General features: G+C 37.8%; 1 protein-coding gene across 7 annotated transcripts in view; it reads right to left on the reverse strand.

Annotated features, from left to right (window-relative positions):
• The window catches only part of LOC140161166 (serine/threonine-protein phosphatase with EF-hands 2-like), a 224,443-nt gene that overhangs the window by 49,158 nt on the left and 159,003 nt on the right, over window positions 1-16,282 (reverse strand). For all 7 annotated transcript variants that reach the window (XM_072184605.1, XM_072184603.1, XM_072184609.1 and 4 more), the window contains one exon: window positions 5,537-5,618. In XM_072184605.1, the coding sequence (XP_072040706.1) occupies window positions 5,537-5,618 (82 nt within the window). The remainder of the gene's footprint in view (window positions 1-5,536; window positions 5,619-16,282) is intronic.

Genomic DNA, 16,282 nt, shown 5'->3' on the forward strand with positions numbered 1-16,282 from the left:
GTCATCCAATCATGCATTTTAGTGTGAAAACAAGCTCTCAGGACCATTATCCAACTATAGTACACTGCAGTGTGACTGTGACACGTTGTAAAAAAAAGATGGTCGGATGATGCAATTACGTCTGACCAGGGTCTAAACTTGTTTTTGAGATATAATTTAATAAAGAGTTCAATTTCTGTTGTATTTTATTATTTTAGCCACATGGAAATAAAGCAAGTCGAATTTAATAGAATTTCAGCACATTGATCCAATGAATGTTTGACAGAAATTATTTCAAACCCTCTAATCGCTGAAGTCCTGTGACTGTCCCTTGATCCTGAAAATTTAGTGACCGCTCTCCGGCCGATTCACTGTCCTGTTTAGAGAGTACGTCATAGTTTCAAGATAACAACTTTATTGAGGTGTCATCTGGGCTCAGAAGCTGAGCTTCTGATGCTGCTGCTAAATAATAAACAACAAAACGTGTTGTCGTAACTTGTCAGGAAAAACACAATGTTAATTCCTATGGGTAAATTGTCCATTGTTCATTTATATACTCTAACCCTGGACTCTAACCTAGAATTACGTGGTTTGTAGTTAAGATGGCCCCACACAAAGGTGTGCAAACAACAAAGGTTTATAAATACAAATAATATGGAATACACCACTAAAGCAGTATTCAGACTTTTTATTGTACGTACAATATTGTATGTAACATATATACGTTATTTAATCTATTGCCATTCTATTTCCAGTAATGTTTAAGTTCTAACGAATGTTTGATGACGAAAAATCGATAATATATTTCTGCTAGATATTATATGTAACATATTATCGATTTTTCGTCATTTTTCATTCGTTAGAACTTAAACATTACTGGATATAGAATGGCAATAGATTAAATAACGTATATATGTTACATACAATATTATACGTCTAATACTCGGAGTCTGTGGAGCGCTTTAGTGCAATATTCATAGGTATGCGAATAACATAACACAAAACTATATAGCACATCAGGCTACCTTATAGACCACTTGACATCATTGGTTTATCAACAAAGGCAAGGGACTGGTCAGTCGATATGCTTGAACGAACTGCTACACTGTTCAATGGCTTTCTTGTACTATATGAAATGAGGTGGGCGATTTAAAATGCACATGCCCTGAGCAAATTACGATGCGTACACACACTGCAGGGCAAAGAACAATGGAAATTGCCATAATTTGTGCGCATACTGCCCGGCAATGACATCACATGTCAAGTGGTCTAATACTAAGTCTGAAGTTGATCTGTTGTGTATAAATATTTGCTGCAATGCCACCTCAACAGCCCTCGAATTAAGGATCTGAAGGGGCACGGCAACTTTTTTAGGGCAAGTTGATAATTGCCGTGGATTTTCACTGAAAAGGCAAGGCAGCACGGCAATTTGTAATATTTCAAAAGGGCATCAAGGCAACTGTTGAAAATTTGAGAAGGGCACCAAGGCAATTTTTCAAAAGCGAATAGATGCATTACCGTCAGCTGAATTCGACACCAAAGTAAAATTCGACTCTCAACTTTACACTAAAACTAACCTGATTGCTTTAAAAACTGACTCGAAACAGCGATGAAACAGCTGTAACTTTGGTAATAATATTGATAAAATTCGCCGGGATAAAAACTATTTCGTGCAAAACATATCTAGAGATGGGCTCACATGTACAAGATAAGACGAGACCGGAAGAGTATCGCCATCGGTTTGCAATGGGAAGTCAATGTTTGATAATCGAGAGAACAATTGATTTGCCCAGCGCTCAGATTTTGTTCACAACACGAGGTCGAGGAGTCTTAGTTACTAACAGCGTTTCTGATTGGTCGATAGTACGTTGGAGGTATTTCTCTGACCAATCGAGAAAATGAAATCAGAATGTCAGATTTCTAGCAACCAGATAATGTATAAAAGCCGATGTGATTGGCTGAATATGTAAGCTTACGTACGGGTAATGAATATTAATTCACAACAAACTATTGTGTATACTGTGATTGATAGCTGGGTTACGATGCTCAAAATAGCGATCGTGTTCAAGATTTTCGATTTAATTTTCCACAATTTTACTGGGATTTAACCAGTACTTGTTAATGATTTTATAATGAAGGAGCAGGGCTGGCCGGCTAGGGCACCCACGGCAACTTCATTTAGGGGCACGGCAAGTGACTGCCGTCGGTAAAGGACATATTTTGAGGGCATTGCGGCAATGGGGGTGGGCACCCACGGCAATATGCCGTCGGTGCCGTGGGTTAATTCGAGGGCTGCACCTCAATGTCAATATCGTTGAGCTTCCTACTCTATGTAATATTTGTTGCAATTGGGTATGCAGAACAGCATGTCCATAAGAAACATATTACGTCATGCTATCGACTAAACAGGTCTTTAGTTCAGAAAAGCAATATTTTTGTTCAAATTTAATATTATAGTCCATTTGGCAAGGTTACACACTATAGATAAAATGTCATCGTAACTGGATCATGAGTTTAAATCAATTTCATGCTACCGAGAACAAGGAAATACAAAATCAATTTCACCGCAATCCGTCTCATCCCGTTTACCGTATCACGTATACATCTGAGAGTAGAGGCCTGGGAGAATTAACAGACTGAGATGTGATTGCCCATGCGACAAAACATTGGCAAACTCAGGATTCAGACCTTGTAGCCCTAATACACAATTCCCCATTATGGGATATGAGCACCAACACTGTCAGGGTAGGGTGTCACTTGCATATACAACTGATATCCTACCTGTCTGAATACTTTTGAAATGCACGCACTGACATATCAAATGGCCAATTTTGCACCCTTAAATGGCATAATAGATGCAAAAGCTACCTAGATCACAATCACTGAACATAAGTAGAGAAAGGGTTTTGAATTTGATACCTATGGATTTCTACTTCAACAAAGCGGTTCGTGAACCACTAGACAGTAGATCCACATCATCCCGCCCATTGCCGTATATATGGCCTATGAACTAAACATTTGAAAGATCACATTGAGGGTTGTAATGGAAATAGGTGGTTCTAGAACCACTGGGCCTCCTGTCATAGCAGTTCCAATAAGTATGTCAGTCAAGTAATCTAACCCTATTTGACCCCATTTGACCTTTGACTCATGACCCACTTCTGAACTCAACCACTGTCTACTTGAGATACATCTCTGCTGTGAAGATAGACACCCATCCAGGGTTGGCGATTTTTTTGATTTTTTAAAAAAAATCAAAAAAATTTATTTGATTTAAATTGGATTTTTTTGATTTAAATTGATTTATTTGATTTTTTTAATTCCCAGAACTGCTATACCCCATGATAAAGTCAAAAGAGACCAGTGGAATGCTAGAAATATGCACAATCCTATCATGTATTTACAAAAAGTCAAAATGCATTTTCAGATGTGAAAATTTCACAGAAAAAATTTGGTAAAATCATGGGGAAAAACCTGTTGAATTCTGCACCTTGAAAATGATTTTTTTAGCAATAGATAAAATGACATCATAGAGGTATTTAATTGTACCCAGAAGGTGTACACACTAAAAACTACGGGGTTATATTTTCCGTGGTCATTTTGAATTGACCACGTTTGGGGTTGTTTTGACCCTTCAAGGGGGTTGTACTGTTTTAATTTGACCACTTTCACGAGGTCATTTTAGCCATGACTTAACGTGGTCAAAAACTTAGTGGTCATTTTGCCGATACCGTCGCGCATTGATATCAGTTTCAATCTTCCGCTTTGAAAATCTCAATTCATAAATGAGTTTAAACATGAGCTGCAATTAATGTTTGTTGATTAATAAATAAAACTAATTTTTTTGACCGAAGTTACCCAATTTGTCAACTTTATAATGACTTGCATTTGAACTATTTGCACACACGGTGTGCATCGCTCACGTGGTCACATCAGCGCCATATTTGTTCTGCTCAGCGGATTGTCGTGTGTGCTTGTCTGCATGATGGAATATGAAAAGTTAGTTGAAAAGTGAGACTGCAAGGATGCATAGACCCTTGTCTATGCACGCAAATTCATTCAATTTCATGCTGTCGTGGCTGGTGTCTTGGCTGCAGTTGTTATAAGCTTATATCATGTAGGCCTAAGCTTATAATCGTGAACTGTCATAGGCGATGACTGACTGTGTGTGAGTGTGATACACAGATGCATTTTGCAGTTTGCTGTTTATGTAATGCTTTCTCTGTGCAGAAACACACTTATGTCCTGGTGGGACCAGCATGACCATAGGCCTACTAAAAAATCCAAACAACCCCTAAATGTGGTTATTGAGTAACCCTATAAAACAACCCTTTCAAATGGGTCATTTCATTTGACCCCGAAATGAGGTCATTAAGTAACCCAATAAGGCAACCCTTTTGAAGGGGTCATTTCATTTGACCCCGAAATGTGGTAATATTTTGACCCCAATGGGGTTATTATTTGACCCAAATACGTAGTCATTGCAATGACCCGACCAATGGGGTCAAAATGACCCGTTAGTGGTATGGTGTTTAGTTGATAACTATGCTGGGGTCAAAAATGACCCCGTTTGGGTCATTTTTTGACCCCGTAGTTTTAAGTGTGTAGAAGCATTACAAATGAAGTAAAACAGTCAATTCAAGGAAGAAATTAACTTAAATTTATCAAAAATGGTAAAAATTGAACAAGTTGATTTAAATCAGTGATTTAAAAAAAAATCATTTGATTTAAATCGCGATTTAAATCATGATTTAAATCAATTGATTTAAATCGCGCCAACCCTGACCCATACTATAGCTTGGATGGAGAGAGATCACAGTAACAAGGTTGATAGCAATTTAACACTATCTGACCCCATGTGACCTTTGAACCATGACACATGACCCACCTCCGAGCCCAACCACTGCCTATTTGCAAACTTTGAACTTATTTGAGATATATCTATGCCTAGAACAGAAGATATCGAGTTGACAAGGTTTATAGGGATGCACACCCAGAAGGACACGTGGACACTTTTTATAGCTCCATTCGCCAATTCTTGGCAAGAAAAACTGCAGCAGATGTAGAGCACCCAACACAAAGATAACAAAAACCACAATTTCTTTACATAAAACAGGATATTTCATTTTTGGCTTCCACATTGCCCAAACATTGCTTCTCCAAACATTGCATTTGGCTCTGGAGGGTTATGTGTCTGGAGAGTTATTTTAATATTTTTGATGTGGGTCATTTGGATTTAAACAGTTTTAACTGTTTAAATTCAAATATTTTAAAAAATATGAACAACATAAGGGGAGGGTTGAAGCCCAAAAAGCTACACCACTGAATCAGGGGAAGGGCATCACCTCATCAATTGTCTTTGACCCCCACCCCTCCCATTGCCTCCATGTCAAAATAAGAAATCTGGACAATATCCACTTATTGGTGCAAAAATTACAAATTTAGGGCACATTTTCTGATTTTTGCCCTTTGCCCCTTGAATTCTCACACCTACCCCCTGGTAAAAAAATGCTGCTGCTACTACTGTATCAGGCGTGATACCCGCCCGGCAACTTACCTTCATCAGTTCCATTCACTATGTAAGCATTTTTGCTGTCGTCATTAATCACAGACATCATATCATTAAAGAAGTTATATAACTGCAAAAGACAAACAAAAATATGAAAAATATGTTAGTTTTTCGATTTGTGTTAAAAAAATAATTATTTATTTATTGTGAAGGGTTGCAACACAAAATACACAAAAACTGACTTGATCCAAGTCTTTTCTAATTTGCCATTTGCTTCAACACAAAACCAAGTGGATTACACATAATGAATACACAGACTTGGTACAAAACTTCTGTAATTTGCTTCATTAAATAATGAAAATTGAAATGATTTTGTTGGCAAAAAGTTGGCTGGAAGTTGTAATCCCACATGTTGGATGTAACAAACTTAAAAAATCTTTCTGCATTAGATGCGAGTTTCCAGGAAATAAATGTGGTATAAAAATCATTAATATTTCTAATTATCTGTATGAAACATTAGAAAGACGTAATATTTTGCTTTTGTATTTTATATGCAAAACTGTTACTCCCAGGGAATTCTTGTCAAATATAGATGCACATGTTCAAGAGGCAGTTCATGTATGCTAACATGTGAGCGCCATCAAAACACAAGACAATATCATCAGTTTCATTCAAACTCTTGTGAGCAAGTCCAATGTAAGAGGATTCAGTTTTCTAGGAGATAAAAACTGGAACTTTCCCTTTAAAAAGAGTCTGATTTTGACATTTTATCCTCTTTTAAATGTTTGGTCCCCTTGTAGATCTCAAACAAATCAAATTGAAAACCCTTGAACTGAAATAAAGCCAGTGGTTGACTGCAGCCAATAGGGGTCATTTTCAAGCTTTGCAGGAGCATAACTAGCAGGGGGGAGCAGGGGACACAGTTTTCACTCCAAATGGGACCAATCATTTCTCAATTACATGCCTTTATAGTCTGGTTACATTCAGTCAGGAATCTTTTCATTGCCCTCATAAACAATGCATTGTTTTGGAATGCATTGATTTGGGAAAAATGTATTTTTTTAAACTAAAATTGACAATTTGTATACATTTTCAGGTTGTATACAACCTTTGAAATATACATTCCACATCTGGAATACAAGGTCCTAAGATAGATGGTCTATTCCATTTAAAATCCACACTCCCTCGGTGGAAGATATAGTCAAAGTCTCTCAAGGAGAGAGAGTGTGGATTTCAGGCCGCGACAAATGTTATTTTTTAGCTTGCCCGATCGGGCAGGCAATATTCAAAAATTGGTTGCCCAAAATTAACCCATATTCCCGGCAACAATTGTCAACAAAGTTACATACCGTACTCATCATGCAGTGCAGTGCATAGTACCGTAAGTGTGCCGAATTTGGCAGTTTCATTCTTACGGAAATCCGATATTTTGCTCAGTTAAGTTGATAAATAAATGAGTATTCATGAAATGCACTATAAAAAATAAACATTTTATTCACTTATTTCACTAACTGTTTGTTTCTAATGTGTATTTTATGTAAAATTTTGTCAGTAAAGTCACAGCAATTTACGTATTTCGCCAACCACTAATACATCTCAATCTCACTCATATGCAAATACATGGCCAGCGCGCTGACATCATTGACGTCATGATATTTGCACGAAACAGGTTCTATAATTGGCCAAACTTCTAATACGTCACGTAATGCCATGATGTTCATTAGCATACATGTTTGCAAGTCTGGTGTGGGATACGAGTGCCTAGCGAAATTTGAGTTCCGTTTCAAGAAGTTTTCTACTTTGTTTTGACTGTTTTTTTACTTATGTGAACATGCCAAGTTGGACAGAAATATTCTATTTTAAATCATCAAGCTTTAATTGGTTTAAATTCAGACTTGCCCGATCGGGGCACAACTCTTCAGAGTTTTAATTGCCCGACAAAAAATGTGATTGCCACGGGCTATCGGACAGGCGATTTGTCGCGGCCTGGTGGATTTCAAATAGAATACACAATTGAGTGACTTCCATTTGAAATACTCCAGTTGTGCAAGATATAGGTAAATCCATATACAAGGGGGAGGGTTTAAAAATTACTAACTTGAGACAATTCCATTTAAAAAACATACTCCCTCTGTGGAAGGCTTTTCTTAAATCTTCCACAGGGGTATGTCAGGTTTCAAATAGAATAGCGCAATTTGCCTTGCATGTTATTATCTGTTGCAAGGTTCTTTTTATGTGCTAACTATCGTGTATACGCGCGCAACGTCAAGCGTGCACATTGGACCATGCGGAAAATAATACGGTACGCGCTGGAGGGCTAGCAGTACCCTTAATTTGTAAAAAAATTAGGCAAGTTTGACAGAGAAAAATGGCTGTCATCCATTCGACTACTAGGCCTCATCACTACTGTGCTAAATTATGAATGAATTATGGTCCATGTTTGAATATTATCGCTTCTGATATATTATGTATTGGTTTATATCCCATATGTAAAAGACTAATATGTTGAAGGAGGCCTCATCACTCTTCTGCTAAATTATGAATGAATTATGGTCCATGTTTGAATATTATCGCTTCTGATATATTATGTATTGGTCTATATCCCATATGTAAAAGACTAATATGTTGAAGGAGGCCTCATCACTATTCTGCTAAATTATGAACGAATTATGGTCCACGTTTGAGTATTATCACTTCTTATATATTATGTATTGGTTTATATCCCATATGTAAAAGACTAATATGTTGAAGGAGGCCTCATCACTCTTCTGCTAAATTATGAACGAATTATGGTCCACGTTTGAGTATTATCACTTCTTATATATTATGTATTGGTTTATATATAAAATGATGATACATCACATGAATAAAACATTACATGTCTATAATACCTCCCAGCTAAAACTTGGGCTATTCCATTTGAAATCCATACATTCAGGTTCAGGTAACCACATTTCATATCTACACTCCCTGTGTGGAAGATTAAGGTCATACTGAGTATATTCATTAGCTTAGGAAGATTTTCAGCATGGGAGGGGGGGGGGCTGAAACTTAAAAAAATTTTGGTTGGCGACCCTGGGGTGCCCCCTGTGAGTCAAAAAACTTTGCAAACTATAGGTCACAAACACCCATTTTCCGGGTGTCTACAAAACTAAGACCTAAGACCTAAGACCCAAAAACTAAGACCTAAGACCTAAGACCCAAAAACTAAGACCCTATCTACAAAACTAAGACCTACAAAACTAAGACCTACAAAACTAAGACCTACAAAACTAAGACCTACAAAACTAAGACCTACAAAACTAAGACCTACAAAACTAAGACCTACAAAACTAAGACCTACAAAACTAAGACCTACAAAACTAAGATCTACAAAACTAAGACCTACAAAACTAAGACCTACAAAACCCTGTCTATGAAAGTTCTTGTCATTACTCAATTATTGCCAATTACTTCACTCAATTATTAATTATTATTACATACTACTCAATTATTATATTAAAGTGTTGAGCCCAAATAGTACCAGCTTACTAGAACAGTTGGCTTTTGCATTTATGGTGTAATTGTAGAACATAATTCACCCCTAATTTCACCACAGTGACCTCATCCCAATGTGTTAAATGTTCAATAACCTCAATAAAACAATCACAGTGCAAAATTTGACCTCATGTTGGAGAGTATGAGTTTTTGTACCCAAATTGTCAAAGGTCATTCAATGAATGCACAAATGTATTGGGCTTTAAACAACTGTGCCCTGATAAATGAGCATGTTGTGGATCCTAGTGTATCATGGTATAAAGGAGTAGATGGTCATTTTATTGACCTTGGTCAGTGCTATGGCATGGCAGCAAATAAACTATAGGATAAGGGACTCACCATCATATATTTTAATAAGGGGGCACAAAGACCAGGGAAAAGATAAGTATTTAGGTATTTTGGTCTTTAGTGGACAGCCCTAGTAGCCAGCATGATTTCGCAGATAGGGGGCAGGTGCAGATTTTTCAAATGCAGACCTTTCAGAAGAAAATCTTCATTCTGGCTAAAAGGCTATTAGTATTTTTCATGTTAGACAATTTTTTACAAAAAGTTCATGATTTGGGGTACTGTATAAGTGGTAATTTTCGCGTACAGTTATTTTCGCGATTTGTAGTGAGAGACACATTTTCGCCAATGTTATTTTCGCGATTGCCCATTCCTCCCCTATACTTGTAATGCATTATTGCATATATTCGCGAGGTGTTATTTTCGCGGTTGGAGCTCTAATCGCGAAATTCGCGAAAATAAAACCCTCGCGAAAATTTCCACTTTTACAGTATATGACGCCTATGCCAAAATTTATTGAAAATTGTGTAAATATTTTGCCTAAATTTGAAATGGGCTAGGGATCGCGGGTCGCCGCCCCACCCCCACTCTGTACGGGCCTGTATGTGAGGTTGCAGAGACCGTAGTTTTCTTTGAGAAGTGGGACACAGCAATGTGTCTCAGAGGTCATGTGGGAGTCATTTATAGAGAACATTTGGGTTTAACAGTAATAAAAGGGATGAAGTGTAATTACACCATTATGTAAAATAAGATAGATATTAATGTCAACCGATGCACTACTGTCATTATTGTGGCTCACAATAGACCCTTCACAATTAATTTGTAGCATCCAGTCATGTTTGATATTCAAAAAACAAGTGAGGCAAGTGTTTTACACACCAGATCAGATCAAAGCTATATGCATGGTGAAACTCACAAGATTTGATCCCCAATGTCCAATTTTACTTTTCCCTTATCTGGAAGTAGGCCTACCCTTGGTTGTCAATTAGCATCTACACAGGTGGTGTCACTTTCTCTCATGGCAAAAAGCACACTGTACCATAGACTGTGATTGTACTGGAATGTTCATTTGTGTCAAGCTATTTTAAAGTGGGTTTTTAATACCATATTTCACCAGAAATTTGTAAGAAGTATCCCCAGTTTCAGTGAAAAATCTCAATATCAAAGAGGAAAATGCCATGTAATTAAATCATAACAAATAATTAAATCATATGCAGCACCCATTTTTGAATATGATCATAATGATCACAGGTCTTAGTTTTGTAGGTCTTAGTTTTGTAGACAGGGTCTTGGTTTTGTAGGTCTTAGTTTTGTAGGTCTTAGTTTTGTAGGTCTTAGTTTTGTAGGTCTTAGTTTTGTAGGTCTTAGTTTTGTAGGTCTTAGTTTTGTAGGTCTTAGTTTTGTAGGTCTTAGTTTTGTAGGTCTTAGTTTTGTAGATAGGGGTCTTAGTTTTTGGGTCTTAGGTCTTAGGTCTTAGTTTTGTAGACACCCCCATTTTCCCTCTATTTTATCATAATTTCACCCAGAATTATTGGGGCTGAAAGGTATTCCAGCCCCCGCACCAAAATTATTGAGGGGACTGAGCACCCCCCTCCCCCGGTTCCTAAGCCTATGTGTATGGATATTAACTGGAATAGCCCAATATCGAGGGTTGCCACAAATTTTCAGCCCTCTTTGTGGGCACGACACGTAAAGTGTTGCACAAATTGATATATAATCCTCATCCAAAATATGACATCTATTTTAGAGGGTATTTGGAAATAAATTTTTTCCCAAAATCATTTTTAAAAACTTCACAATTTGATGTTTTTGTACCAAAAATGAAACTAGGCTAACATTAATATTTTCCCACTCAAGCTAATTATTCAAGTTGCATAGTTCCATCCTATACAGAGAATAGTACACATTGACCAATAGGTACTACATACAAATAGTAACCATTGGCCAATGTGCAAAATTATATGTTCCATATACTGCCGTGTATGTAGTACCCATTTCCCAATGTTACTAACATTTTAAATAGCGAATGTAGTGAATGATTATTTGAGATAATGTGCGACACTGTGGAATATAAAGAGGAGGATATGGGTATGTTAAAAATCGAAATGAGGTATGGGGCTGGCTGGGGGTGGCTACGGGCGTTATCTCAAGGACAATATTATTCAAGGTTGCGCCGCAGGCTTACAAAGAAACAATATTGTTCAAGGTTGCGCCGCAGGCTTTCAAAGAAACAATAGCAATCAAGCTTAAACTTTAAATTAACACCCGATAGAGGGCAGGGCCTGAAGAATGAGGGAAATTATGGGGTAAATATAGCCCTATAAAAACAAACTCACTTACGGCGGTTCGTTGAAGATGGGAGCTTCCGGCCTGGGTCCTTCGGACCTGCGGCCTTGTGGGGAGCGGTCTCCGGCCTTCGGCCTTGTTTCAAAAGTCGCCCAATTGGGCTATTAAATCGCGGGTTTGGCAACCCTGCTTGTTTTTGTTTTTTTGTTTTTGGTTGATTTGTATGGCGCTTGCAACTACTGAGGTTATTTGCGCCAGTACTCACTCCTTTGTCAAGTTGCACCTGTATAATTCCATTCAGTCAAAATACATAATTATCTGCTTCACTGCACCTTAGTTATTTCTATCTTCTTCATGCCTATCTCGTTGTATATCTTTTGCTGTTTGCTCGTACGATGAATCCAAATTTGTTTCCTTGTCGACGTGGTAAAAAACCAAACAGTGTCTCTTCAGAGCCACCACAGGCTGAGTCAGCCGAGGAAGGGCTAAAACGTGGTCAAATTACTTTGCATGATCCTACGCTAGCTTGACTTCCCGCATCCAAGCCTGTTCCCCAGAGCCCAAGTTAGCGTTATCCATCCGACACCACGTGGAGGTTTGGGTTGAGTTGCCCGCGAACAAATACTTTGCCAGCTCTACGGGCCTTGTCGGACAACCCTGCTTGTTTTGATCTTAATATAAGTTATCAAATTACTAGTTTTTATATTCTATGGTGTCAAATATTTATTCACAACGTTGTAAATACGTATTAAATACGATTTCTAACAACAGAGGGCGCTATCACTTTTTCTCATAAACTGCCGCATATGTTAGTAACATTGGGTAATGAGTACTGCATACACGGCAGTATATGGAACATATAATTTTGCACATTGGCCAATGGTTACTATTTGTATGTAGTACCTATTGGTCAATGTGTACTGTTGTCTGTATCGGGTGCTAGTTCACAGCCCCATAAACTGCCCAGTAAACACAAAAATGTGTTATGAACATGTTTTGATTATGGCAAAAACATTTTTAATAATATTTAAGTATCAGATTATATAACGGTCATAAAACGCTTTTAAAATGTTTTATATAAAAAAAATCTACAGCAACAAAAACTATTTGTTGGCAAACAGTTTGCTAGAATGTTATACATGAAGTTTTCAAAAATGTTTTCTGAATGTTATAAAATGTTTTAATAAGAGGTACATAAACTTTTTCTGTAAACGTTTTGTGTTTGCTGGGTGGGTTACCAAATAGTGGGTGTGACAACCCTAAAATATTTTCCCTAATCTCAAACTGGAAACAGAGGAGGATAAGGTTGTTGTAAGGGGCGCACCATTAGATTTCCAGGGGGGGGGGCATGGGAGTTTTTTGAAAAAAAAAAACTTTGCCCACTAGTGAGGAAAAAAAAAAACTTTGCCCACTAGTGATACTGAAAAAAAATTTTTGCCTCACTGATGAGTAAAAAAAAAATTTCCCCACCCAACTTTGTATAAAATGTACATTAAAATTGAAAAAAAATAACTTGCCGCCAAAGTGCGAAAAAAAAAATTTGGTGCTCTTGGAGGCAAAAAAAAAAATTCTGCCTGACCCAAACTCCCATGCCCCCCCCCTGAGAATCTAATGGTGCGTCCCTAAGAACGAATACTGTATACATCAATATTTTCACATACTCCCCCCAGGGTTCTCCCCCACCCCATTCACCATTCAGATGCAAGTTTTACCAAATGTCTATTAAAACTCAATATGTTTCACCTGTCCTCTATATTGAATGTGTCTAATAAAAGCTGTATAATGTTTCTGATTAATCCTTGCAACTATGAGCGTGTTTCTACAGGCGCACCGCTAAGTTACCGCTATATGGATAACGCTATCTTACCGTTATCTTACCGTTTAACCTGCTGTTTCCAGACAGGTTTTTGCCGTTGGCGTGTTCATACCGTTTAATGTTTAATACGGTAGTATGGCCAAAATCTTGCATCGTAGGCCTAGAATTAATGCTAGAATGGATTGTTTAATGGTTGATTATTGCTAAATAATCACTTTTTTTTGTTATATTTTGCAAATCAACAGAAAAGTTTTACATTTTACACAGTTTTTCACTATTTTGTAGCATTTACAAATTTCTGTGACCAAACCCCGAATTCTGTGAGTTTTTCTGTTTTTCCGTATCACGGAGAAGTTGTGGCTTTACATAATAGTTTGGACTTGTTATGTTGCCCAGGCTGTTATTAACATTTTTGTCATGTCGTCTGTCCAATTAACATGTTGATTAACAGCCATTTTGTTTGATTTTGCTCAATAATCGGCAAGTTACCGCTAAGGTCTGTTTCCACAGAAAATCTACCCGCTTCGTCACGGCTTCGTCAACGGCAAAAACCTACTCTATGGAAACCCTTGAATGTTGCAAATCATTTTCTATTTTTATGGTTTTTTGAATAGCCTGGGTAAGATAGGAATATTATCAAAATATCACACCACTATCAACTTCAAAATCAGGTCGGGTTCGAAATGTATATATATACAGCAATCCGTTTCCTAATAACAGGTAGCTAAAAATATCAAAATCTATGCCACTTACACATTTTATTGTGTGACTGGATCAAGAGCTTGTCAGCGTAAATCTCACATCAGCCAAAATAATCTATTTGGGGTTTCCTATTTCCAGACTTTTAAGTACTTTTCAGAGAAAGCTTTGGCTGGAAATCACATGCACAGACTTAGTTTCTTGACACACTTGTGCTACATACCCCAAAATATTGGAAGATGTTAAAAATGATAAAACTTTGATTAAGAGTGTGTGCTTGTTTGTATTTTGTGTGCAATGCATTGTGACGAAAACACCTGCTAAGCGCTGCTAAAATCTGTAACACTCAAGCTTAAAGTCCGATTCTTACTCCACATCGCAACGCGATGCGATGCGGCGATGCTTTTAAAACCTCGCAGCATCGCGCGATGAAATCAAAATGTACATTTTAATTTCATCGTGTGATGCTGCGATGTTTTAAAAGCATGTGGGTATGCATCTCCTTTTATGGTCATTCTACCGACCTTGATTTTCCAACAGCCAATCACAAGCGTGCACCAAAAATGAACAAAATCCAACTCCATCGCAGACCAAAATTTCCACAGCACGATGAGAATTTTAACCGCCAAGCTCATAAAAACCTGGCTCAGATTTCAGTTTTTATAGCATCGCTGCGATGTGGAGTAAGAACCGGACTTAAGAATGTAAATTTTTGTTAGATTTGGAGCTCTTGTCAATCAATGCTGGAGGACATGACATACCAAATGGCAGATTTATCACAACACTATATAGTTCATTTCGATTTTGTCAAGACAGTAGTGTCCACAGGGGCGGATGCAGGAATTTTCAATAGGAGGGGCACCGACTCACTGCCGCTGCTGCGGCGGCTCGGCGCCCACACAAAGTCAGGCGCCGCTCTGCAAAAATACACATAGTCAGGCGCCTCTCTGCAAAAAATAGAGGGGGCGCGCGCCAGGTGCGCCCCTCTAAATCCGCCCCTGGTCCGCTTGTGATACATGCATGATCACGGGCGGTGTAGGGCGCAGTTACTTTCCGCCCCATCGCGCACTACAGATGCATCGCCCTTAATCACACATTAAGCCCGTTCTCTAAAATAAATAACGGACCTAGTCAGCCATCTTGGTGAAGATCATCAAAATCCATTTTCAACTTAACACCACTTTGTCAAGATGAACTAGACTGAGAAATGAGGGTTAAGTGATGAACATTTCTAAAAGCAATCTTACTATAACCTAGGGCGTCTTTAATAATACTATTCATGCTAGTAGCATTCAACGATACCTGGGCTGCTGATGTGCAAAGATTAAATCACTATATCCTAGTTATTGAATTATCATCTAATAACCTTACTTGTGTGTTTGGAGGCATGGAAAGCTACCAAGCCGTTGTTTTGTATCATCAGCTTTTCAAATTACGAATGTGCCTTATAGATTGCTACCAGGAGAATTGCTGGGGTTGCAGATATTGACATTTTCAGTTCAGCAGCAGAACCCCCTCGATGTTGGAACTTTAACATATGTATTATACAAAACAAACACAAAAACTGCACATTCTATTTTTTGGATGCATTGCATTTTTTAATTTTCAACCCCTGTAGAGCCCAAAACTTATGACATAAGACAGAAAGTGTAAAGAGCATTTAGAAAAGAGACTAAACAGAAATTTGCATTGTTTCCGTCCGGATTTTATCTGGAAATTCTATTCTGCATGGGGCAATCTACCTTCATTGCACCCCTCTGGCTTTGCAAATGCAGGCCTTCCCCGGCAGGCCAACTTCAACTTTCATTCTATGCCACATGATTGAACATGCAATCAGCAAGATGAAGCCTCTTGCAAGATGAAGCTGTTATGCAGTTTGCTTTGCAATTACTCATCCTTATCTCATCATACATGTAATAACGGTATTTGTTTGAAGCTGTTGTGCATCTATCCTCTCATATAACAAACATGTTACCGCTTTTTAAAGTAGAATAACAAGATAAGGCCATGTTGTGCTATGCCTAAAACAATAGTGTGTTACATGAGAATATATATGCATGCCAAAAGGCTGAAAACATTAAAGTACTAAAAGTAAATCCTAGATTCTGCCCATGCAATTCCAATTAACTTTTATCCAATCACTCTACCAATGTAATGGTGGCTTATTCATA

The sequence above is a fragment of the Amphiura filiformis genome, chromosome 9, assembly GCF_039555335.1.
Source record: "Amphiura filiformis chromosome 9, Afil_fr2py, whole genome shotgun sequence".
In the NCBI taxonomy this organism is placed as follows: Eukaryota; Metazoa; Echinodermata; class Ophiuroidea; order Amphilepidida; family Amphiuridae; genus Amphiura; species Amphiura filiformis.